The sequence below is a fragment of the Nilaparvata lugens genome, chromosome 7 (assembly GCF_014356525.2).
Source record: "Nilaparvata lugens isolate BPH chromosome 7, ASM1435652v1, whole genome shotgun sequence".
Classification (NCBI taxonomy): Eukaryota; Metazoa; Arthropoda; class Insecta; order Hemiptera; family Delphacidae; genus Nilaparvata; species Nilaparvata lugens.
In genome coordinates this window covers 63,526,958-63,554,309 of record NC_052510.1, presented here as the reverse complement: position 1 = coordinate 63,554,309, position 27,352 = coordinate 63,526,958, and the positions used below count along the sequence as shown (strand labels likewise).

The window sequence follows — 27,352 nt, the reverse complement described above, 5'->3', positions numbered from 1 at the left end:
CCTCCTCCTTCTACTCCTCCACCTGCTACTCCACCTCCTCCTCCTCTTCCTCTTCTCTTTCTTCTTCTAGATCATACAGTACCAACGTCCAAAATTATTTGGTTACCGGTCAAAGACTACTCTTTCTCCTCCTCCTGTCCCTCTCCTACATCCTCCCCTCTTCTACCTCCTCCTCCTCCTCCTCCTCTCCTTCTGTCCTCTCCTCTTCATATCATCCTCCTCTTCCCCTTTCTTCTATCTCTTCTTCTTGCACTTTTAGAAGATCATACAGTACGACTACCAACGTCTAACATTATTTTTGGCCACTGGTCCAATCTACTCTTTTTCCTCCTGCTCTTCCTCCTCCTCCTTCTCCTCCACCCCTTTCTTATCTTTCTCCCTCTTGCACTTCTAGAAGAGCCGACTTCTTTTTATCTTTCTCCTTCTCCAGTTCTAGTAGATCCGACTATTCTACAACACTGCTACCAACGTTTAAAATAATATTTGGAGGTGACAGGTCAAATGCTACTCTTTCTCCTTCTCCTCCTCCTCCTCCTCCCACTCCTAGTCCTCCTTCTACTCTCTCTCCTCCACCACCTCACCCTCTTTCCACTCCACCTTTTCCTTCTTCTCCACATCCTCCTCTTCCATCACCTTTTCCTTATCTTATCTTTCTCCTTCTAAAACTCCTACACTACTTACCAGAACGGCCAACAATATTTAGTTAACTAGAATAGAAACAGGTGGTGAGAGAGTGAATGTTGTAGAGAGATTGATTTAGTAATTTATTTATGTAGATTGCAATATATACTGGCTTATACACTTATATACAATAGCTTACAATACAGCAAAATTATAGATGAATTTTACATAATATAGACTAAGAAAATAATTATTGAACTGTATATTATATGAAAAAGCAATTTGTAATATAATAACTATAGATAATAATCATATTGTTATGCATCTACATAAATTGGCGGAGCTTTGGACATATCAATGCCCATTCTTCGGAAAGAATATTAAAAGTATCCTCCCCACTAACTCTCTACCAAAGAGAGAGAGAGAGAGAGAGCAAGTGTGTGGATGTTAGAGAGAGAAAGTGAATGTTCGAGAGAGAATGTATTGTAGAATAAGAGAGGATGAGAAAAAGGAGAACGAGAGAGAAGAAGAAAAAGGAATAAAATAAGAATAATAATTATAAAAAGAGGAAGAAGAGAGGGGAGAAGAAGAATATTGTCAAGGAGGAAAATAAGAAGACAAAATTCTGGGAAGAAACAGTTTTGGGCTGTGCCTGTGAGTCCTTCCCCAATCATTTTAAAGAATTGTGTTCTTTTTATCAATAGTTTATAAATAAATAAGGAGCGAAGCTCGGTGCCCCGATATTGATGATATAATAAGCATTAAGTATTAAAGCATTAAGAACCAATAAGAAGAGAGCAAGAGAGAGAAAAAAGATGGAATAGAGAGGAAAGAACGACGGAGATAAACAAGGATAGAACCAGTTGTAAAAGAGATTGGAAGGAGAGACAATAGAGATAGAAAAGGAGAGGAAAAGTGTGACAGAGGAAGAGAGAGAGGGACTATGGCTGAGAAGGAGAGAGAATGACAAAGGGTATCGTCGATTGATGGAAGAGAGTGGAATATTTTCCGGTATGGTTGGTTATTATTTACGACAGTCTACCGTCACTGGGTCATTTCACTTTCAATAAGCAACGTAATGGTTACAAATTACTGTTCTCTATACGGGTATGACCTTGACTGCTTCATTTGTCGTAAACTGAGACTAAACTGTCACAATTATTTTATTTTTGATAGTGTCAAATTAGCTGATGAATGGGCCAATCAATTTTTTCAATTAACAATAAAGAATTTGGCAATCTTTTTACAAGTTTCACTTCATGAATGAGTCAATCATTCCACAATTTTTCATTCAAAAAAAATATAGATTCCATTTTGGATTCTTTTAGATTCTCTATTAGGTATTCAGTTTTTGCAAACTTAGAACTCAACTTATAGATATCGACTATAGTCAGGTCCACGTTATAATGTCAGTGTTTAATTAGCAATTATATTACTTTCCTTGTCTATCATTCAACAAAGCGGATAGCGATATCTCTTTCTCGATTTGCTCTGTTGCCAGATCGTCTTTCAACAATGCAGAATTGATCATTAATTAACAAAATATTCAATCTTGATTATGGAAATTCATTATGAAATCATTCAAAAATATAATTTCTTGCTTGATAGAATATAATTGGTTATTTTGAACGAGAATGAACAATTAATACTACATCAATAAACTGGTATAAGTTACCTCCATAGAAGGCATTGAAAAGACAGAGGATCGGCAACGTTGTTCTCCTATCTTTCTCCACTGCCATTATAAAGTGGAATTCAATTTATAGCTATATGGAAGCTGAGAACTCGAATTATAGAAATCTACGAGTTGAGAACTTAATTTATAGCAATATGCAAGATGAGAGTTACATATAATTCATAGAAATCATAGAAAGTATACTTCTATAAAAAAGTTCCCAGCTTGTAGATTTCTATGAAATGTGTTCTGAGCTTCCACATTGCTATTAATGCAATTCTCAGCTATTAGATTGCTATAAATCGAGTTCTAAACATTCAAGTTTCTATAAATTAAGTTCTCAGTTTCTATATTGCTATGAATATTGAGTTCACAGTTTCCAGATTGCTATGAATATTGAGTTCTCAGCTAGTAGATTTCAATTGATTCATCTTTGAATGAGAGTTCTCTTCCAATATAACAAGACAGAATACTTCATTTTGAGAAGAGTGAACGCCTTCAAACAAGATCCAACACTCTGCAACACTGATCTGCTGGAATAGTTGCCTACACCACAGTTTGAAGGAGCTCCATTAATAAAAATATCATGATACATTGAATAATACCTCAAATTTTGTGCTGTGAATGCTTGACAGTACAGAATAATTTTCTGACCACATAAATGATCATTCAAGGTAATAATAATACATCTATACTATAGTTAGGTTCACGTTATAATAGCAGTGGAGAAAGATAGGAGAATAACGTTGCCGATCCGCTGTCTTGTCAATGCCTTCTATAGACGGTAGCTGATACAGGTTTATTGATGTAATATTAACTGTTCGTTTTATTTTCCAATAATTTCATGATGAATTTTCACAATAATTAAGATGAAAAGACGTTTTGGAAAAGACGGCTCCTCTGATTGTTTCTCGTGGAATTAATAATGGTTAAAATTTAACCGGCTTTTGTGCAACCAGCAATAGCACTGCTTTTGAAGAGAGAACTCGATGATAACTGAATACAAGAACGTCTTATTCAGTCTGTATTCTGCAAATATATATTAATACTGTAAAATAAATGTACAAACAAATTGTACAATTTTCGCAATTTATTGAAAAGTCTGGTGTGAAAGCGTTTATAAAAATAATAAATATTTTTCTCTTTAGAGAGATTTTCCGTAGATTTTTTTCATTTTCTTTCAATATTTATTAAATTGCACTGAATGATTCTCCATTGTTCATTTGAACAATGTGTGTTGAGCGAGTCATTATTATAGGATGGAAATTACAGAGATGTTGCAATTATTAAAATGCTAATGTATTAATAATTATTATTAAACGAAAATCCAAATTAAATGCTGTAATTCACCCTGAAGACTTCTGCTACTGCAAATATTGGCAACAGGCTAAACAGCTAGATGGAAATTCAATGAGCGCTACTATTAAAAAATTATTTGTCTGCCCGGGAATCGAACCCAGTAGGCTATCTCCAAATTGTAATTTGGTGTAAGGGTAAGCATTCCTGACCAGCAATTAGGAGGTACTGGGTTCGATTCCCGGGCTGACAAATAATTTTTGAATAGTAGCGCTCATCGAATTTCCATCTAGCTGTTTACCCTGTTATGAATATTTTTGCAGCAGCAGGAGTCTTCGGGGTGAATTACATAATTTAATTTGGATTTTCGTTTAATAATTATTATAGGACTAGACGTCAGGCTCGCTTCGCTCGCCATATCCGTCTAGCCAGGGGACTCTGCCCCCTGGACCACCGACTGGATTGTTTAAAAATGAGATCAGTGGGCTCGCTTCGCTCGCCTGCATTTTTCATTTGAGCATGCTTCATTCCATCAGAAAGTCGAAGTACTGAGAAAACGCAGAAAATCTAAGAAAAACATTGGAAAAACGCTGATTTTGGGCGTATCTTTGATGAAATATTAAAGCCACCTCATCACAAAATTTTTAGACTCTAGCTAAACCTCTGTACCAAATTTGAACATTTTCTGTCAATTACTCTTGATGAAAGAGCTGAGAAAACGCGAAAAAAACTCTTATTTTAGGCGTATCTTTGGCGTCCTTCTAACACAACATTATTATAACCCTGCTGAGCTTCTGTAGTAAATTTGAACATTTGTTCTCGATAAAGCTGAGAAAACGCTAAAAAACTGTGGAAAACGCACATTTTTGGCGTATCTTTGGAAATTTTCCCAAATCCGTTCTCAGTGCGCCTCTAAAGGGCCAACTGAACATACCTACCAAATTTGAACGTTTTTGGTCCGGTAAATATTTTAGTTCTGCGAGTGAGTGAGTCAGTCAGTCAGTCAGTGAGTGAGTGCCATTATTTTCGCTTTTATATTTATATAGATAGATGTCATCCTTGTGCTATTGGGCTCTCATAATGGATATTAAAATAAGCTTATTTGAATATTATCTACAGTTGTTTCAGAACTAATTTAATCTCAATATTATCAACCATACAGTCGTATCAAAAACATTTGAATGATCTCATGAATGATGTTGAATTGTGTGGGCATATAAATATATGTTATTCTAATTGACTCAACCTACATGACTGTGATACAGTATTACCAAAGAGAATAAAAATTGGAGATTCTATTTCGATTCTCTCAGGTATTACGTAACCAGCCTCAGTTGGTCAAAACAATCACATGTCCCGTTCATGCAAAAGAGACTTGTTCATCCTTTTTCCTCATCCTCCTCCTCCTCCTCCTCCTCCTCCTCATCATCATCATCATCATCATCATCATCATCATCATCATCATCATCATCGTCATTTTCATCTTCCTGCTCTTCCTCCTTCTGTTATTCAGCATCATCTTCTACTTGTTCTTCTTCTTTTCCAACTTCATCGTCTTTGTTGAAATTCATGAATCCTTATTCATTATTCTCTATGAAGGTGCATAAAATTTTGAAGTTCTTTAATGTTCTATATTGAAATAATCAATAAATAGATTAGACATCCTTATCATTATTCTGTCAATGCTCCAAACTCAACTCTTATGCCAATGATTTACTGCTTCTTTGAAATCTTCTCATGACAATTATAAAACTGTAATGCATGCACTTGAATAAAGGAAATATTATTGTCAATATGAAAGGCAGAAAGAGGTTTGAGACGTTTGGAGTTTGAAATGTAAGGCTCGTGAAACAGTGGAAAACAGGGAGGAGAAATAACTTACTTAACTTTGGCGGTACCTGGTAGGCCAAAAGGTATTGAAAGTAGAATAGTGGAATGAAAAATGGAATTATACAATAACCATTTAAGTATTAATTAATGTATTTTCAGTGAATAAACTTTCAAAAGACAAAAATTTTCGTATCATTCCTCTTTTTACTTTCCTTGCCCTATTAGCATAGGTAAGGAAAGTATTGCTTTCCGAAAAAAATTAAGGTACTCCAATTTCTAAATTTCTATACGTTTCATGGTCCCCTGAGTCCAAAAAACTGGTTTTTGGGTATTGGTCTGTTGTGTGTGTGTCTGTGTGTGTTGTGTGTGTCTGTGTGTGTTGTGTGTTGGAGTTTGAAATGTAAGGCTCGTGAAACAGTGGAAAACAGGGAGGAGAAATAACTTACTTAACTTAGGCGGTACCTGGTAGGCCAAAAGGTATTGAAAGTAGAATAGTGGAATGAAAAATGGAATTATACAATAACCATTTAAGTATTAATTAATGTATTTTCAGTGAATAAACTTTCAAAAAACAAAAATTTTCGTATCATTCCTCTTTTTACTTTCCTTGCCCTATTACCATAGGTAAGGAAAGTATTGCTTTCCGAAAAAAATTAAGGTACTCCAATTTCTAAATTTCTATACGTTTCATGGTCCCCTGAGTCCAAAAAACTGGTTTTTGGGTATTGGTCTGTTGTGTGTGTGTCTGTGTGTGTTGTGTGTGTCTGTGTGTGTTGTGTGTTGTGTGTGTGTGTGTGTGTGTGTGTGTGTGTGTGTGTGTGTGTGTGAGTGTATGTGCGTCTGTGTACACTATATCTCATCTCCCAATCAACAGAATGACTTGAAATCTGGAACTTAAGGTCCTTACACTATAAGGATCCGACACGAACAATTTCGATCAAATGCAACAAGATTCAGCTAAAATGGCGAGAATGTTGTCAAAAACAGGGTTTTTCTCGATTTTCTCGAAAACGGCTCCAACGATTTTGATCAAATTCATACCTAGAAAAGTCATTGAAAGTCAACTGCCACAAGTGCTATATCTGTAAAAATTTCAGGAGCACCGCCCCATCTATGCAAAGTTTGATTTTAGATTCCCAATTATCAGGCTTCAGATACAATTCAAACAGAAAAAATTAAGTGGAAAAGATTCAGCATGAAAATCTCTACAATTATTTATGGTCAGTAACATTTTCACCTAAAATTGAAAATAAGCTCGAAATGCAAGAAAATAAGATTATTCAATTGAAAACTGTTGGCAACTGTTGATTCTATTAAATCATTCACTATGAAGAGATAGCAGACTTCGTGTTTCTGCAGCGCTATTGTCCTGTCACCAGCTGTCTCAGATCTTAGAATAGTGGACTGATATGCGCGGGAACACTACCGTTTGTTGATTAATTTTCATAACGGCAAGGAAAGTTGTGTGAGTGCGCCACACCAGATTTTTGCTTTCTGATATCCAAACTCCCCCCCCCCCATAACCGGCAATATCGAATTCATTTTGGCAAGTTCACTAGGATAGGTAAGGTATAGGGGCCCCTAAATTTTTGGTCAACCCCCCATTCCAAAACTCTGGCTACGCTACTGCCACCACTTTGTCCATCCCCTCACAATCATAACCCTATTTCGGAATTTTAAAATGTTATCTAAATTTGGGAGAGAAAAAGTACACGGAGTATACTTAGTTTTTCTCTCCCGATCAGTGCTTCTTTGTAAAAATTATAAATAAATGAATCGTCCTCCATCTCTTTCTGGTTCATTGCCTCATCCTTCTTGTCATCCTCCTCCTCTTCTTCGTCTTCTTCTTCTTCTTTTTTTCCCCCTTCTTCTTCTCCTGACCACAGGATGCGCGTTAGTGCGCTTGCGTGCTCTGCTAAGGCCGTCATCTGACATTTAGCGAGGCGGCGGCACATGAATACAAAAGTGTATCACTCAAATGCTTGCTTGCTGTTAACACTCAGATTCGGCCTGAAAAAATAAGAGTAGTTGAAGAAGAATAAGAAGAAACAGAAGAAGAAGTGAGGAGGAGGCGAAGAAGGAGTTCAAGTGGGGCGGGTGTGGTCTCTTCTGCTGACCATCCCAGTTTACAACCTCGGCCCAAATTCAAGTGCTGTTAACCAAAAGAGTTTTATTGCAAAATACTTTTGTGATCTGTGAAACAGTTGCTAGGTAACTGTTATCATTAGATAAAGAATTTTTTGATGATACATGTTATCATGTAATAACACTATTGGCTGTGCAATACCATAGAGGAAATATAGCATTAAGAAGATATCTCATGTTACAGGGCGTTTATGTTCCAAATTTCACTGTTAACTCAAGCCGATAGTCCTAGTAGTTGTTTTTGGTAGTCTCCTATTATACTGTGCCGTTCTTACACTTTCACCTGGTCAAATCAAGAATAATAGACATTATAGTATATTGTACTAGCCGTCAGGCTCGCTTCGCTCGCCATATCCGTCTAGCCAGGGGGCTCCGCCCCTGGACCCCCGACTGGATCATCAAAGAATGAGATCAGCAGGCTCGCTGCGCTCGCCTGCATTTTTCATTTGAGCATTTTTATCATATGTTAGGACAATCCAGTCGGGGGTCCAGACTAAACGTCTGGCTAAACTGATATGGCGAGCGAAGCGAGCCTGACGGCTAGAAATATATTATTCCCAGGATTGAAGTAGCAGTGCCCAATCAATTTTTCCGCGATAAATACATTAAATCTTCAACTTGGTGCCAACCTAACAAAGTCAACTCAACTTAATGCCAATCTGACAAAATTATTAATTTAGTTGCCAGTTAACAACTTTTTCGAAGAGGTACTCTATCTAGATTATAGTTCTATAGTAACATATGATATGGAAATTTCAATTATAATTAAGAGATTGGGAGAAGAAGAATATACATGCTAAAAGACGAACTTTAAACCCTTAAAAACAACCCTTAGAGTTGAAATATTGCCAAAAGATTTCTTAGTGCGCCTCTAAAGGGCCAACTGAACATACCTACCAAGTTTGAACGTTTTTGGTCCGGTAGATTTTTGCTTTCTGATATCCAAACTCCCCCCCCCCCATAACCGGCAATATCGAATTCATTTTGGCAAGTTCACTAGGATAGGTAAGGTATAGGGGCCCCTAAATTTTTGGTCAACCCCCCATTCCAAAACTCTGGCTACGCTACTGCCACCACTTTGTCCATCCCCTCACAATCATAACCCTATTTCGGAATTTTAAAATGTTATCTAAATTTGGGAGAGAAAAAGTACACGGAGTATACTTAGTTTTTCTCTCCCGATCAGTGCTTCTTTGTAAAAATTATAAATAAATGAATCGTCCTCCATCTCTTTCTGGTTCATTGCCTCATCCTTCTTATCATCCTCCTCCTCTTCTTCGTCTTCTTCTTCTTCTTTTTTTCCCCCTTCTTCTTCTCCTGACCACAGGATGCGCGTTAGTGCGCTTGCGTGCTCTGCTAAGGCCGTCATCTGACATTTAGCGAGGCGGCGGCACATGAATACAAAAGTGTATCACTCAAATGCTTGCTTGCTGTTAACACTCAGATTCGGCCTGAAAAAATAATAGTAGTTGAAGAAGAATAAGAAGAAATAGAAGAAGAAGTAATGATGAGGAGGAGGAGAAGGAGTTCAAGTGGGGCGGGTGTGGTCTCTTCTGCTGACCATCCCAGTTTACAACCTCGGCCCAAATTTAAGTGCTGTTAACCAAAAGAGTTTTATTGCAAAATACTTTTGTGATCTGTGAAACAGTTGCTAGGTGACTGTTATCATTAGATAAAGAATTTTTTGATGATACATGTTATCATGTAATAACACTATTGGCTGTGCAATACCATAGAGGAAATATAGCATTAGGAAGATATGGTTTAGCACCAACTCAAGTTAATAAAATAAATGTTATACAAAATATAATAAATAAAACTCTCTTAATTGGATATATACTTGAACTTTTAAATTTAAGACTTGAAGTAAATGGTAAAGTTATAATAATAATATCTCATGTTACAGGGCGTTTATGTTCCAAATTTCACTGTTAACTCAAGCCGATAGTCCTAGTACTTGTTTTTGATAGTCTCCTATTATACTGTGCCGTTCTTACACTCACATCTAGCCAAATCAAAAATAATAGACATTATAGTATATTGTATAGTAATTGTATTACACCAGTAATCGGCTTGAGTTAACAAGAAATTGGCTTGAAACTTGGAACATAAACTACCTATACCATGGTATATCTCCTTCTTCTCATGCTATCTTTTCTCTACAGTATTATTTTTAATACTTCGTAACTTAAGTATTATTTTTCCACTCTCTGGGTATCTTTTATCCCCCAATGAATCTTTTCATGCCTCCTGTTGAGATAATCATTGATACATCTAGTTGTTACTATCATATTGTGGATCACATTTCATATTGTCATGTATGTTATCGTTAAGTAACCATTGCATGTGTTTTAAAATACGTTTCCGGTCAGTTTACTGTTGCTGGATAATTCTTTTCATGGCGTTAGAACTGGCTTGAATAAGCATTGAACATCATATTCAATTTATGCTGATAGTGAATGTTTTTGTGATTTTTCTGGCTTCAAATTTATCAAGTTTTTTTTAATATTTTACAATTCATTAATGCATTTTCAAGTGTAATAATAATTTGTTTCATCTTTCTGATCAACCGAGATACAAATTTTTTAGTATAATGTATATTTGGACTGTAAATTTTTGTGATCTTTATAAAAGTGTTTTCATAACCTCATTTGAACTATTTTTATTAAAATTAGGGAGAGGAACAGTTTTGGGTTTATCCTGTTGATTCTCTCCCAATCATTAATTTGATGTTGTGATCAAGGAATGTAATAAATGTAAATGTAATTTAACATAAGCAATTGAACAAATATTTGGAACATAAGCGCCCTAAACCATAAGATATCTTCTTGTGCTATGTTTTCTGTATGATAGACCCTATACAGTTGTCAAACATAATAAATTAGATTCAAGTCTATTGTTATCTATTCTATTCATTTTAAAATGTTTTTTTTTTTGTGCACGATAATGCATATAAATAACTCGAAAATATTTAATTATTCTGTGGTGCTAATAATGCATAAACCCAGAAGCATTCCGAATAGTGTGAACTATTTCATCGGTTTGGGTCAAACAAGATTGAACGGAGAGTAGAAATTGAAAGTGGATATTGAAAAGGAAAGTGAGACAACGGTTGCATTATTTATGTTCAACGTACAGAAATACAGTGACCTAGTAGCCTGGAGCCCCGTTATGAAGCACAGTAGCCCACTCCGCTTGACTCTCTCTCAAGTAGCAAGGCCAAAGTCAAGGTCAACTCTCGCCCGTGTCTACTGAACTCTCAAAGAACGCTCTCTGAACGCTCATTGAACTCTCTCTGTACGTTCAGACAAATCTCTCTGAACTCTCAGAGAACGTTCACAGAATTCTCTCTGATCGCTCACTGAACTCTCAGACATCTCTCTCTCTGAACTCTCAGACATCTCTCTCTGAACTCTCAGAGAACGTTCACAGAACTCTCTCTGAATCCTATCTGAACGCTCTCTCTCTCTCTCTCTCTCTGAACTCTCACAAACAATCTATCACTTATTTTATAGCTGAACAGAGAATGAAGGTTTTGGAAAAAGATGATATTTTTTTATTCTTGTAGTAGTAATAACAGTACTATAAATTAGTGTATGTAGTTCGTATTTATTTTAATAGGGATATTTAAAAGTTTGCTTTATTCCTATATCACATCATTTATGAATTTTATTGAACAGGTCGCAGCTATTAAAGAAAAGCGTTGAATCTTAGGCTCAACTCACACTACCTCAACTCATATCGTACGACTCCAGTCGAGGATACTCCAGTCTCTCGACCTTACGACTTTCTCGCTCATTGTCATTACTTCAGTTCCATGCTACTCTATTTTCTAACCATACTTTATTAAAGATATAAGATTCAATTCGTCACTATGTAACAAATATAACAAATTTTATAATAATTTTATGAATATATTGCCTCGTCTAGTTCTTATCTAAAATGATAAAGCATCACTTTCATCAAACATAACCTCACTTTCATAAAAAATGCACGGTACTATGCAACTCAAGTCGAGGCTCGACCAACATGTCGAGTCGACGCTCGACTCAGTCTCAAAGTCGCGAGGTCGCAGAGACTAGAGTCGACTGGTCTGAGTGTCACCATTTGAAAGCACATGCTGCGTCGAGATAAGAGACTAGAGTCGCTTTCTCCAAAGTTGGTTTTGCTATTGAATTCGTTTGATCCAGTATGTTAATGTGAGAGTGCAAGGAAGGTGAGCAGTAGGACGTCCAAGTTATTCATATGAGGATCGGATTGGGGATGGAGAAGAGGGAAGACTCTGCAGAGATGAAGAGAATGGCGTTGGATAGGGAATCATGGAGGAAATGGACTGAGGCTACCCCAACGCTCTAAAGGAATACTGGGGAGAGACAAAGAAGTAGAAGAAGAAGAAATATGTTTGATCAGTGTATATGTTTATATCATAGTGTGTTTCAATTGAGTCAGCTAATGGTTTAAACTAGAATTTGAGTTCAAAGTTTTTGGAGATGCGACCCTTAATGCTTCAAAGGACCAATAAAACACAGGCTGATTTGATCGAATGTTCTATTTACAAATGAATGTACATAAATATCAAATTTTGATCTAAAAAATGGTAAGAAAATTATTTATCAATGAACGTAAGCGTAGGGCGAGTAGGCTGGTAGAGGAACAGACGCAAGAGTGTTGACTCTAGCTAGACCGACGCGAGCGGTCTTTATGAGAGCCGGTTGTTGAACTGTGACCCTCTGCAGTTTGGTGAATGGCTGGACAACGTCGACCTCCTGGAGAGTCTGGATTGGCCGACTGACAACCACACGCCTGGTAGACACTCTTTCATCCCCGTTGGCTGATGGTGGAGCAGGAGTGACAGAAAGCACCCTGGTACGTACCTGGCCTGCCTCCCCTAGAGACTCCACGCTCACCCCTGATCTTACCTCGGCCACCCCGTTTCTGCCAGTCAGCAGATCTATTAAGCGTTGCTGGTTCTGCATGTTCTCCTCCTCGGTCAAACTGCTCCGGGTTGAGATGATCACATCAGAGGAGGTATCAGAGGTTTGTTGGAAGGTGTTGGAACGCAACTGGGGTGTTGACAGATCAGAATTTTGTTGAGCGGGGAGGTTGTTGGAGCGAAGCTGAGGTGTCAACAGATCCTGAGGGTTTTGTTGAGCTGGGAAACCATTGGAACGTAGCTGAGGTGCTTCACTTAGAAATCGAGCCTCAGTTTGTTGTGATGAGGCTCTGCTCTGAGTCTGTTGTTGTGGCTCCTGCATCTGTTGTTGTTGTTGTTCCTGTTGTTGATCTTGTTGGGCATCCTGTTGCTGTTGTTGTTGAGGCACATTGATACGGAATTGTGTCTGCTGTTGTTGTGGAACATTAATGCGGAACTGTGGTTGCAGTCTTCTGCCACTCAACAAAGCCTGGGAGAAAAGTTGGTTGGGGAATTGTGGAAGAGATTGTTGACTTGTGGTCTCAACTTGTTGTGTACGGAACTGTGTTGGTTGCCTAGGGACACCAGCCAGAATCTGGTTTCCAGATAACTGTGAACTGGTCATCCTGTCCTGATTTCTTGAGGGTTGCTGTGATCTGGCCCTTACATCAGGGTTCTCAATTGTGATACTGTCTGAATCATCAAACTGGCTGTTATCTTCTTCAGGGCTTGTTGCTGGGAAACTTGGAGGCTGTTGAGGGAAATTTGGTGGTTGTTGAGGGAAATTCGGTGGCTGTTGAGGGAAATTCGGTGGCTGCTGTGGGAAATTCTGAGCAGGTGGAGGAGTAGCTGTGGTATCTTGGTTGTTATCCTCTGGTGCTGAAGGTGGCAGATACTCCTCAGTGGATGTCTGTGGAGGTGCGATTCCTGCAGGAGCTGTTGGAAGATGTGTGATTCCAACAGGAATAGCATTCACTGGATGTGCAGCAGGATAGTAGTGTGCAGATTGGAACAGAGTTGGTCCAGTCTGGGATCTAGAGGTGGGCTGATCGAATTCCAGAACTGCAGACCCTACAGGTCTCACAACGATCCTCTCCTCAATGTCGTAGAAACTCTTCTGGACAGCAGGTCTACGAATCTGGACTTTGCTGGTGGCGACTTTCTGGTGAGCAACGTCCACGTAGTTCTGGATGTAACCGGGTTGTGCCTCGTACTTGGTGACAGGAACACTTGCAACGGCTGGGACTGCTGCGTATCTTGATACAAGTGGAGTTGCGTATCTTGATACAAGTGGAGCCGCATACCTTGGGAATACAGGAGCTACTGGGGCAGCTAGAGGAGCAACTACAGGAGCTACAGGGGCAGCTAGAGGAACAGCTACAGGGGCAACTACAGGAGCTGCAGGAGCTACAGGTGCAGCTACAGGTACAGCTGCTGAGTATCCCAGGGCGTTGAGTCTGGCAGCTGCCAAGGGTCCATAGCCAACTGAAGTTCTCAGAGAAGACGCATATGTTGCAGGTTGAGCCACATATGTTGCTGGTGCTGTTCCATATACAGTGGGAGAGTATAGGTCTCCAGCTAGTGATGTATGAACCAGAGCAGCTAAAAGGAAGAGCAACCCCATTTTGTGTTTGTTCACTGCAACAGAGAGAAAAAGGAGGTTTGAAGACTATAATAATACTACAATTATATTGAATCAAATAATATTTTGAAATACTCACTTATTTCCCGTGTCCATTATCACCATTATGCTATTATTCTCGCATACAGGCTTTGCCCATATGAGGAACCTTCTTCAAGTTTTGTATACTGTATGTATATTGTGTATTGTTTGTACTTTTTAAGAAGAAGATTGAAATTAATTCCAATTCCAATTCTATACTGAGGTGCACATTATAATGACAGTGTTTGATTAGCAATGGTATTGCTACCCTTGTCTATCATTAAACAAAGCAGATAGGGCTATCTCTTTCTCGCTTTGCTCTGTTGTCAGATCGTCTTCTAACAATGTAGAATTGATAATTAATTAACGAAATATTTCATCCCAATTATGGAAATTCATTATGAAATTATTGAAAAAAATGATTTCTTGCTTAGTAAAATATAATTGATTATTTTAAACGAGAATGAACAGATAGTATCACATCATTAAACCTGTATCAGCTACCGTCAATACAAGACAGAGGATCGGCAACGTTGTTCTCTTATCTTTCTCTGCTGCCATTTTAAAGTGGACCTCTCTAATATCCCTCCCAAAATTGACCACCTCACAGGTTTTGTGATTGCATTAAAGGATGACGTAATGAGAGCAGTTTGTGTCACGCAACTCGCACTGCAATACTGTATTATTTTGAAATAAATCAGATATAACATAATTTTCATATGCACCACCCACGTTTGACGCTGATCTACGATCACATGAGGATATTGCCGCATTCATAATCATGTGTTTCATTCCAGGTCTAAATCAACAGCTGATCTATCTCCGTTTAAACCGAAATGGTGCATTTGAGATGATGCACCGAGATGGTGTTTTGCGGCTTGTATGCAGATGCTCGGTTTAAACGGAGGAATTTAAGCTGTTTGTTTTAACCCCGTATGAATCGCATCATGATAAATACAACCATATCTATAAGTCGACTTGGTTTAGTGTTAGATGTAGATGGTGCATATGGTCCTAAAGGAGTTCAAATTGAACCATTTTGATGCTATTTAATGAAGGAGAAACCTGTAACCAATATACCCAGAGTACAAGGTAGTGGCCATGAGAAGGTGGACAGTAACAAATCAAACCAGCTGGTCGGTGTGACGTCATTGGTGCTCTAAAAATGGATTCTTCCTATCTTTTCAATGTTATATTGAGCAACTTTGAAAGTCTTTGTGCCGGTTGCACAATAGCCGGTTAAATTTTAACCGTGATCAATTTCACGAGAAACAATCAGAGAAGCCGCTTGAATTAGAGAATGACAAATAGATTTGTTCCCGGGCTGAAAAATAATTTTTGAATAGTAGCGCTCATCGAATTTCCATCTAGCTGTTTACCCTGTTGTCAATATTTGCAGTAGCAGAAGTCTTCGGGGTGAATTACACTTGTGATTTTCGTTCAATAATAATAAGAAAATATTTGACAGAGGAACTAGGAAAACTTAAATGTGAACTAACTGAAAGAAGGATAAACAGAATTTTGAAGAACATGAAAATGATGGTATCTGAAGTTGATGGAGAATCTGACCACTTGAAAAACCATCAAGCAAAGTTAAGAGGAAGAGAAGACTAATAAGTGATAATAATATCGAGTGGCTTGGATGGCTCAGGTCTGGTATTAAAGTTTTCAGGTCACAACTGATCAATTTCAGGGCCTCTGACATGACCTAACGACTGATTTTTAGGTAGCCGGGACCGACAGCTAAGTGATTCTAATAACAGATGGAAATTACTGAGATATTGCAATTACTCAGATGCTAATGAATTAATTATTATTATTAAACAGAAATCCAAATTAAATGCTGCAATTCACCTCGAAGACTTCTGCTACTGCAAAAAATGACAACAGGATAAACAGCTAGATGGAAATTCGATACTAATAACTTGACGAGCCCTGAAACCGTACAATATACACAAAAACTAATAATACCACGTTCATTGAAATCAACCCCAAGTACATTAAAATAAACCCCGATTACATTAACCTCAAGTACTGTATTTACTCAAGACAATATCCTATCATTTCCATTAATAAAAATTGTACAATTCCATTATCATATTCAATTACTCTCATATTCCACTACTAAATTTTAATAAATTCGACTCAAAAGTAAGCACAGTTGAAGCACTCTTTCTCTACAAATACATTTATTAAATCTTTATTAATTCATGCAATAAGTAAATCATCAAACATGATAGGAAGAGAAAAAATAAGGTAACCTTGTGCCATTCCTCTCCCAAATTAAAATAAGGTTAGACATAGTCCGAAATGAGTTAAGTCTTGTACAGTAGTTGTTCACTTCACAAAATTTCTGTTCTTAATTATTTGGAAAAGGTGTAGTCTTCAACATCGTCAAGTAATTTCAGTTTCCCTCTGATGACTTTAATCATTGTACACTGAATAAACACAAGATGTAGATCTTGTTTAGATCTTGGCTTAGATTTGTGCTCTAATTTATGAAAAACACAATAGTTATGTCAATGTGCAATAGAATAGTTCATTTATATCACTGCCAAAAGATTTACTTTGTTGACTTTGATCAAAGACTGAATAGACACAAGATCTTGCTTGAATCTTTGCTGTAATCTGTGATTTGATTTATGGAAAACACAATAGTTATGTCAATCTGCAATGCATAAGTTCACTTATATCACTGTCCTTCTATTAATTCACTGTTAATCTATTCTAGTGTCCCATAGTAATCTAATCTTCTATTGTCCACTATTAATATTTATCTTTAATTACGATACAAATATGACACTGATTACTAATGATCATTGGTAGATAAAATAATAAGACAATCCTTGTGCTATTTTTCTTCCAAATTTAGGTGATAACACAGTCCAACATAAGGTTTGTCTTTCTCGTGAAATCTTTATACAATTTCAGTCCATTATAAACATGGAAACTATAAATACTGAATTAAGATGGCTTGAATTAATAAATTAATTAATTCACTTTGTGGAAATAATTAAGAACTGGAAACTTTGTGAAGTGAAAAACTACACGACTTAAGATGCGTTTACACCAAAGTTATTAACAAAATGTGTATTTTTCCGACCTTACAGATTCTATTAGATTGAACGGAACTTGACGAACACATATGCTCATCATGTGTATAATAAGTTATGTTCAATCTTATAGAATCTATAGGCCTAAGGATTAAGTTATTAACAAAATGTGTATTTTTTTGTCCTTATAGATTCTATTAGATTGAACATAACTTATCATACACATGATGAGCGAAGTGAGGTCTAAGATTCAAATGTTAAATGTTTGAATGTTTGAATGTTTGAATGTTTGAATGTTTGAATGTTTGAATGTTTGAATGTTTGAATGTTTGAATGTTTGAATGTTTGAATGTTTGAATGTTTGAATGTTTGAATGTTTGAATGTTTGAATGTTTGAATGTTTGAATGTTTGAATGTTTGAATGTTTGAATGTTTGAATGTTTGAATGTTTGAATGTTTGAATGTTTGAATGTTGAATGTTTGAATGTTTGAATGTTTGAATGTTGAATGTTTGAATGTTTGAATTTTGAATGTTTGAATGTTTGAATGTTTGAATGTTTGAATGTTTGAATGTTTGAATGTTTGAATGTTTGAATGTTTGAATGTTTGAATGTTTGAATGTTTAAATGTTTATATGTTTATATGTTGCGCATTTACGGCGAAACGTGGTAATAGATTTTCATGAAATTTGACAGGTATGTTCCCTTTTTAAATTGCGCGTCGACGTATTATACAAGGTTTTGGAAATTTTGCATTTCAAGGATAATATAAAAGGAAAAAGGAACATCCTTCATACGCCAATATTAGAGTAAAAATCAGACTATAGAATTATTCATCATAAATCAGCTGACAAGTGATTACACAGATGTGTGGAGAAGCCAGTCTATTGCTGTATTTCCATTAGGTCTATAGTTTCAATCAGGTACATGTGGATGGGAATACTGCGTGAGGTCTACTGTTCACAGAACTACTAGTATTCATAGGGTTTATGATGCTCATAAATTCTGAATCTTAATGACGTCTGAGCATTAATTCATTTTATTCAATTGTGGATAAAATTACAGCTCATATCAATATGATTGGGAAAGAACAAAAGCCTTGGCACAAAACTATTCTATAATTATTAATACTTCAATTTCAGCTACTCTACGGTATCTAAGACTAAAATAAAAGAGCAATATTTAGTAGTTTACTCACCTGAACGATGCATGGATGTGGGGATGCAGACTAGGGGACTAAACAGGGTATATATACTTGGCCACGCCCGCTCATGTCCTTCCTCTGGCCAAACATCTCCCCAAATACGATTTTCGGCAACGCGTCTCCTCCTCCTCAATTATTGCGCAATGTACTGCCTTTAGCCCGGCTGTACTTCTTTTAGGACGACTGTATCCAGTGCTGTGACGTCACACAGAGATGGACTGGGAGCGTCCAGTGAGGCCCACATTATAATGGCAGTATTTGATTCACATTAGTGTTGCTATCCTTGTCTATCATATCGTCCACTGTAGCTACACCCCCTTCTATAGGGAGGTCCATGTTATAATGACAGTATTTGATTCACATAAAAACCTACTGCTACATAGGTCTACGCACAGGTTTTACCTTGTTGGCTACTCCTTAAACATAAATGGACATAAAAAAATATACTGCAGTTTTGGGATCATTTTATATATTTAATAGTATTTTTCTTGTATTATTTTTAGATGTTATAATATTAGATTATTATAATTGTGTATGTTTTTCGAGAAATAAATTTGAATTGAATTGATTTGACATAGATGATGTTATCCTTGTTTATCAGTCGACAAAGCAGATAGCGCTACCCTTTTCTAGCTCTGCAATGTTCCAGATCTTTTTTAAACATTTAGAAACAAAATAAATTAACAAACTATTTATTTGAACTATGAAAATATATTATTCAATCATACTGGAACTGGATAAATTATCATATGGGATACAAATTCAAACGTGAACTGAGTTTATTAACGTAAGTGAGTTTTTTATCTTGGAGAAAACAATAATAATACAGTTTTTAATAGTAAATTACTAGTAGTTCTGTTAACAGTAGACCTCACGCAGTATTCTCATCCACAAGTACCTGATTGAAACTATAGACCTTATGGAAATACATCAATAGACTGGCTTCTCCACACATCTGTGTAATCACTTGTCAGCTGATTTATGATGAATAATTGTTCTATAGTCTGATTTTTACTCTAATATTGGCGTATGAAGGAGGCTCCTTTTTCCTTTTATATTATCCTTGAAATGCAAAATTTCCAAAAACCTTGAATATACGTCGACGCGCAATTAAGAAAGGAACATAGCTGTCAAATTTCATAAAAATCTATTACCGCGTTTCGCCGTAAATGCGCAACATATAAACATTCAATCATTTAAACATTAAGAGAAATGCCAAACCGTCGACTTGGATCTTAGACTTCACTTCGCTCGGTCAATTATTCAACTGAACCAACTAGAACAGGTGACATCAGATACTTGTGGATGAAAAAACTGCATGAGGTCTACTTTTCACAGAATTACTAGTACTTTTGTTGGTATCCCAACACAATCGATTTTGGTAATATCTTGTATTTAACTGTTACACTAGATTCAAAATATTCCACATGAGGTAAAAATCAAGAAGTTGTAGTAATGACTCGGTACATGCTGCCATCTACTGGCTAAATTAAGAAATATTTCGTTCTGCATGGCTGATGACCAATCAGAATAAAGGAGGTGGAGCTTGGAAGAGTGTCTATTCCGATCTCGTAGGTGATTGGCCCGTCGTTTCAGGCTTCTTTCTGCTCGATTATTGCTCTCTTTTGGGTATTAATAGTTTGAAACTACTCTTCACTCTCTCTCAGTCTCTTTCACTCCCACTCACTTTCTCTCTCTCTCTCTCTCTCTCTCTCTCTCTCTCATTAATTAAAACTTTTACAATATTTCCATTAATAAATAAATCATTAGTTTAATTAATTAAATTAACGTTTTGGTAGAGAGTTAGTGGGGAGGATATTTTTAATATTCTTTGCGAAGAATGGACATTGATATGTCCAAAGCTCCGCCAATTTATGTAGATGCATAACAATATAATTATCTATAGTTATTATATTACAAATTGCTTTTTCATATCATATACAGTTCAATAATTATTTTCTTAGTCTATATTATGTAAATTCGTCTATAATTTTGCTGTATTGTAAGCTATTGTATATAAGTGTATAAGCCAGCATATATTGTAATCTACATAAATAAAGTACTCAATCAATCAATCTCTCTCTCAATTGGGTTGTAAGGCAGAGAGGACCTGGAGTCCTAACTCCGCCCTAATAAAGGCAAATAATATTATCTCTCTGTCTTTTTTTTATTTTTATTTGTGAACAAATCTTTAGTCGTATAAATGGAATTAACGTTCTTGGTAGAGAGTTAGTGGGGAGGATATTTTTAATATTCTTTCCGAAGAATGGACATTGATGTGTCCATAGCTCCGTCAATTCATGTAGATGCATTACAATATAATTACGGTATCTATAGTTATTATATTACAAATTGCTTTCTCATATCATATACACTTCAAAATAATTATTTTCTTAGTCTATATTATGTAAATTGATCTATAGTTTTGTTGTATTGTAAGCTATTGTATAAGTTTAGTGTATAAGCCAATATATATTGTAATCTACATAAATATAATAATCGATCAATCAATCAATCGCCCGGTCGTGTGTTGATGGGAAGAATATTATTTTATATCCTTCTTAGAGAATCGACAATTATTTGTTGAAACACCGCCGATTTATGAAGTTACATCACAATATTATATTATCGTTATTCTAATTATTGCACTCAATCTTTATTCTCATTGATTAATTATTTATACTTTGTATAATTCGTTGAATAATTAGCATTACCGTCATTTAATGTAAATTAGTGTAAAAGCCAGTAAATTTCGTAACATACATAAAATAAAGAAATCTAATCTAATCTAATCTCTCACACACTCTCTCTCTATCCATTAATTTCGTATATCCTTCTATCTTGTCTTCTCCCATAATTTTGTTCATACTCTGTACGTCTCAACTCTCATTAATTAACTATGTTCTTATTAAATCTTCCAATAATAGTAAAAATATATACTTTTTGAAATTTTTATGTTTATAAAATTTGAGAATATGACTTCTGGCTAGGCCTGTTGCTCTCGCCCAGTCATATCTGTATCATGATTTGTAACTACTGTATTGATGAACGAAATAATTAATAATTAGTGAATGAGACAATTAACTATCTGTTTATTATGAGAGTTATCAATGACTTTAATAATTACCCTGATATTGTTCTTTGTAATGATTTGTTAATAATCTTTCGAGAAATAAATCCTTCCAATTTGAATTTTCTTATCTATCCTAGATGGTTTGCCAAAACTGAGAGAGCTTCCAATCTAAATTAGAAAATCTACTTTGTTAAGGACTGAAAATTTTGAGAAGTGAACAACTGCAAGACTCAACCAATTTCGGACTATGTGTAACCTTATCTAAATTTGGGAGAGGAATAGCACAAGGTTACCTTATTTTTTCTCACCCTATCATTTTGATGATGTATTTATTGTATGAATGAATAAAGAATTATCGTAACATACTCTTTATCTTTGAAACTTCTTATTGAGATAAGACATCATAATATTATCATAAAGTGCTCGTCCTTGCCACTGCCTTCTATAAAGGATTGATTGATTGATTGAGTACTTTTTTCATGTAGATTACAACAATATATACTGGCTTATACACTTATATACAATAGCTTACAATACAGCAAAATTATAGATGAATTTACATAATATGGACTAGGAAAATTATTATTGAACTGTATATGATATGAAAAAAGCAATTTGTGATAACTGTAGATAATATTGTTATGTATCTACATAAATTGGCGGAGCTTTGGACATATATTGTCAATGTCCATTCTTCGGGAAAGAATATTCAAAATATCCTTCCCACTAACTCTCTACCAAAAAAGGTAGATGGCCGATAGCAAGGATAGCCGATACCGGAATATTTTATGTTGATAAATACTATTTTTCAATGATTGAATGAAGAATTTCCGTAATTGAGATAGGGTTAACTAATCAGGTTAAACGTTAATAAGGTGAATATCAGGTTAACTAATTATATTTCTACATTTAATGAGAAACGATCTGGCCACAACGTTGTGGATCTAGAAACGATTGAGATAAATTGAGATTGAATATCAGGTTAATTGATTATATTTCCACAGTGTTAAAAAACGATCTGGCAACTTTGTGGAGCTAAAAAGATGGTGCTATCAGTTTTGTCGAATGATAGACAAGGATAACAACACCAATTTTAATCAAATACTGCCATTATAACGTGGACCTGACTATAGTTAGGTCAATGTCTCAAGCGTGGAGACAATCTGCATTATCCATGTAGGTAATGAGGATGTATTTAATATTTAATTAGAGCAACCGGAGTGATCATTAATGACAAACTTGAACTTTACATGATGAGGCTATCATCTAAACACCTACCTGAATTAAATTTTATCCAGTCTAGATTATATAACTTAATCAAGTCCAATCTGAGAACACCCGTTATCACAGATGGAATCAGATTAAGTGATTATCCATAATCAAATCTTGTAGAAAATTGAAAAAAAAATCGAGATAATTTATTCACATTATTTAAAAGCGGTGTAATCAAGTTTGTATTATGGTTGAATTAGCCTACGTTTTCGCCAGGTAATAGCTTCGTTTTTGGGTCAAATCAGTTTTAAATTAAAAATTGAGACGTCCATCAGTGATCTTCTCAAGACAAGGCTAGCAGAGTTGTTAAATACAGTTTGATTGTGTTTTAGTTCTTCTTTATAAACGACTAGCAGGTGACCCGTGCTCCGCAAGGGTCTAATTGAAAACTTGACCTACTGAAATCTTGAAGAATTGAGAATAGGCCTGTAACCATCCTCGGTAAACTAAGAATCTAGCTAAGCAGCTAGTTATTTACAACACTATCAGGAAACTCGTGCTTCGCAAGAGTCTAATTGAAAACTTGACGTAATGAAATCTTGATGATTTGAAAATAGGCCTATAACCATCCTCTGTGAATTTACAATCTGTATGCAAAATTTCAAGTTAATCAGTTGAGTAGTTCAGACGTGATGAAGCGTCATTCGTAAAATTTCCTGTCCCGCACGTTTATAAGCTAATTCTTTCCTTTATAATAATATATTATAGTTTTTGTGATTATTAATGTGTGAAATAATTAAAGCGGTTATCTCCATGAACATTTTTGTCTCATATATATTTTTGGACAGAAATTGAACTTTAAATTTTTTCAGTAAGAACATAACCTATTTTTTTGGACATTTTATTATTTATCAAAATTTGGGAACAGAATAGTTTTGGGCTATGCCTGTTATTCTGTCCCGATCATATTCATATGATTTGTAATTCTATCAACAAATAAATAAATAAATAAACATATTGCAATCTTATCACTGGGATAAGTTAAAAGACATGTGTCTGCTCCTTCCGTTGGATGGGTGACCGTCTGAGTAGCAATCTCCGCTAAATAAAACCATCTATATACGTTCGAAAATCGCTTCCCCGGTGGTTTGGAACCCACCTAAAGCTGTAAACCCTGTAATTCTCACATATATTTTGATTCTTCCACATGCATAAGCCTGGAGCTTTCTTGCGGCGAAAAAATGAGACTTATTGAACCAATTGTAGCATTAAGCAGAAAAAACTTTTTGTTTAATTTCTCTGTTTTTGTAAAAACATGATTATTTTCACTAATGCTTGTTCAAACTCGTGAGTCTCTATAGTAGAATAGTTTATTTATTGATTGAGTGATTCTTTATTGATTCATACAATAAGTACATCATTAGAATTATAGGGAGGGGGAAAATAAGGTAACCTTGTGCTATTCCTCTCCCAAATTTATATAAGGTTACACATAGTCCGAAATAGGTTGTCTTGTAGTTGTTCACTTCACAAAATTTTGAGTTCTTAATTATTTAAGATTTATTCTAGATCACAAAGTAGATTTTCAAATTTAGATGCTTCAAAACCAACACATAGAAGAAATATTTAACATTATTATCACTAAAATAGGAAATATTCACTACTAGTTTAATTAGGTTGAATACAAAGCTCCTGTTTCCAGGTTATTCAAAGGCTCTTCAAAACAAAAATTATTTCAATATTATTGAAACTTTCGGATTGTTTTGTGTTATTTCCGGCTCTTATCAACCCTTCGAAATTCAAAATTCATCAGTCATATCTCGAATACGTATTCTCTGAGTGTTAATCTTTGGTGAAAACAGAAATTTTAAACTTAACCTCACTTTGGACTATTTATGTGCCAAAATCAAGGAATTGAAGAAGTTTTGGGCAATTGCCTGTTTCTCTTTCCAAATATCGTGTTTGTGACTGTTCTAATAAATAAATAAAAAAATCTGGGTTGGCGCACTCACACAACTTTCCTTGCCGTTATGAAAATTTATATCACCTGACACTAGTGTAAACGCGCATCTCAAGTCTACTATTCAAAGATCCAAGCCAGCTGGTGACAGGACAATAACGCTGGATACACATATCTCTCCATAGTAAATCATTTTTTAGATCAACAGTTGCAACAGCTTGCAATCGGATAATCACATTTTCTCGAATTTCGAGCCTACTTTCAATTTTAGGTGAAAATGTTACTGGACATTGATTGTAGAGATTCTCATGCTCAATTTTTTCCACTCAAAATTTTTCGTTCAAATTACATCTGAGACCTGATAATTGGAAATCTAAAATCAAACTTTGCATAGATGGGGTGGAGCTCCTAAAATTTTCACAGATATGGGATTTGTGGAAGTTGAAAGAGCTTATCAATGACTATCTTAGGTATAAATTTGATCAAAATCGTTGGAGCCATTTTCGAGAAAATCGCGAAAACCCCTGTTTTTTACAACATCTTTGCCATTTTAGCCGCCATCTTTAATTGCATTTGATCGAAATTGTTCGTGTCGGATCCTTATAGTGTAAGGTCCTCAAGCTCCGAATTTCAAGTCATTCCGTTAATTTGAAGATGAGATATAGTGTAAACAGACGCACATACACTCATACACACACACAAACACATACAGACCAATACCCAAGAAATACTTTTTCGGACTCAGGGGACCTTGAAACGTATAGAAATTTATAAATTGGGGTACCTTAATTTTTTTCGGAAAGCAATACTTTCCTTTCCTATGGAAATAGGGCAAAAAGGTGTGATTTTCTCCTCCTAAACATACACTGTGAATGCAATGTATCTGATAATTCCATTTTACTGTACTTAAATGTCAGGTTTGAACGAGATATTTGAATCCAGGTGGGGCATTAATAAGTCTAACAATCTTTTAGGATGTAAATCATCGTGTATAACTCCTACATATCCTACTTAGGATGTTTGATTTATCTGATATCCTTCTAGCTAAACAAAAAAATGGTTCAAACTTGAACTTAAGGCATCACCTTCAACTTAATCTATAGCTGACACGGTGAGCATTCGACAGGTAATAACAGCCTATAAAGTATCTCTTAGCACTGCCGCTCAACGTCTTTCTTCCTTCTTATAAATTATTATGCACTTGAAAGGTTGTGATAATTTTCAGTGATACTGTCTCTTTCCTTTTGACCATTCTTCTTCTTCTAATATTGTTCTTCTCAATCAAAAGTCGGGAATGGGATAGTAAGCCTCTTTTTCTAACTCCAATAATTTTATGATTATGTGCCGGTTGCACAAAAGCCGGTTAAATTTTAATTGTGATTAATTCCACGAGAACCAATCAGAGAAGCCGTCTTATCGAGAAGTCCCTCTCTGATTGGTTCTCGTGAAATTAAGGTAGGTTAAGATTTAACCGGCTTTTTGCAACCGGGTCTTTGTGTTTTAAATCTTTGTTGAATAAATAATTGAATAATATTTTTATCCCCTCGTCGTCTATATTCATAGACATCTCTGATCTTTACTATTATTATTATCTTTCTCAACTCCCAAATTTCTCTTTATCTCTTATTTATTCTCATTCTCCCACTTCTTGTTCTTCACTTCTTCTTTCTCTCCTTGTTCTCCTCCTCCATTACCTTCTCGGCTCCACGCGCTCTTCTCATTCTCTTTCTTCCGTTTCTCCTTTCTTTTTCTCTCCAACCACCTCTCCTCAACCACTCATCCTGTTTTTCCTCCCAGTAAAATAGTCAATTTTACCTCCTCAAACTCCTACTTCCTCTTTTTCTTCTTCTTTTTTCTTCTTCTTCTTCTTCAAACTTGTCAGTTTGAGATATAAAAATGTAGTACTGTATGTACTGTATTTATCAAAGTTGAAAGAATATGTATGATTTAAGGCGATGATGAATTTTTTCTACCGTATAAACAAGCAAACAAAGGCACTTACCGGCTGAAAAAAGTGACCTGATTTTTAAATGTCATCCACACCAAAAAGATAGCTAGAGTTCATTGAATCTGGTAGGGCAGAATTTTATACTGTGACCTTGTGACGAGATTTTTTCTGTTTAATAATAAATTTTGAGCTTGCTTGGTATTCAGTACTACAACCATAAATTATCAGACTAGTTTAGGATGCCTGTAACTTTATTAGGATATCCGCCTACTATATAGTGAGGTCCACGTTATAATGGCAGTATTTGATTGACATTGGTGTTGCTATCCTTGTCTATCATTCGATAAAGCAGATGGTGCTATCCTTTTCCAGCTCCGCAACGTCGCAAGGACAGTTTCGAACAATGTGGAAATATGATTACTACTACTCCTCAGCTATACAGGTCGCTACAACCCTTGACATCCCTTACAAAACCTCTCCATCTCTCCCGATCCTCTGCCTGCCTTTTCCAGTTGCGAACTCAAAGCCTTCTCAAATCCTGCTCCACATCATCTTTCCAACACCATCTTTCATCATCATATTGAATATTTTTTCGGGAATATGAATAATCAACAAAATTTTTGATCCCATCTATGAAAAGTGGGTGGTGGGCGGTTACCATTCCAACGGTGTATGGTTCTCAATTTATCCAAGTGATAGCTTATCAGCACGACAACCGAGTCAAACCGCTCCATAGTTGCTCCATATTATAGTAAAACTCT

At 35.8% G+C, this 27,352-nt stretch overlaps 1 protein-coding gene across 1 annotated transcript; it reads right to left on the bottom strand.

Moving 5' to 3' along the window:
* Window positions 1–12,098: 12,098 nt before the first annotated feature.
* On the bottom strand, window positions 12,099–27,325 carry LOC111064438 (negative elongation factor A-like). The gene is made up of 4 exons (XM_039432020.1): window positions 27,250–27,325; window positions 21,220–21,283; window positions 18,393–18,523; window positions 12,099–14,117 (listed from the first exon to the last, which is right to left on the bottom strand). Exons 1-4 carry the CDS (start codon window positions 27,323–27,325, stop codon window positions 12,181–12,183), a joined length of 2,208 nt encoding a protein of 735 aa, XP_039287954.1. The 3' UTR covers window positions 12,099–12,180.
* Window positions 27,326–27,352: the final 27 nt, after the last annotated feature.

Coding starts and splice junctions, on each gene's coding strand:
- LOC111064438 (XM_039432020.1), bottom strand. CDS start 27,325: ATGGAGCGGTTTGACTCGGTTGTCGTGCTGATAAGCTATCACTTGGAT. Junction 21,284..27,249: donor AACCATACACCGTTGGAATG/GTAACCGCCCAC, acceptor TTAATTAATGAG/AGTTGAGACGTACAGAGTAT. Junction 18,524..21,219: donor GATAGAAGGATATACGAAAT/TAATGGATAGAG, acceptor ATAATTGAGGAG/GAGGAGACGCGTTGCCGAAA.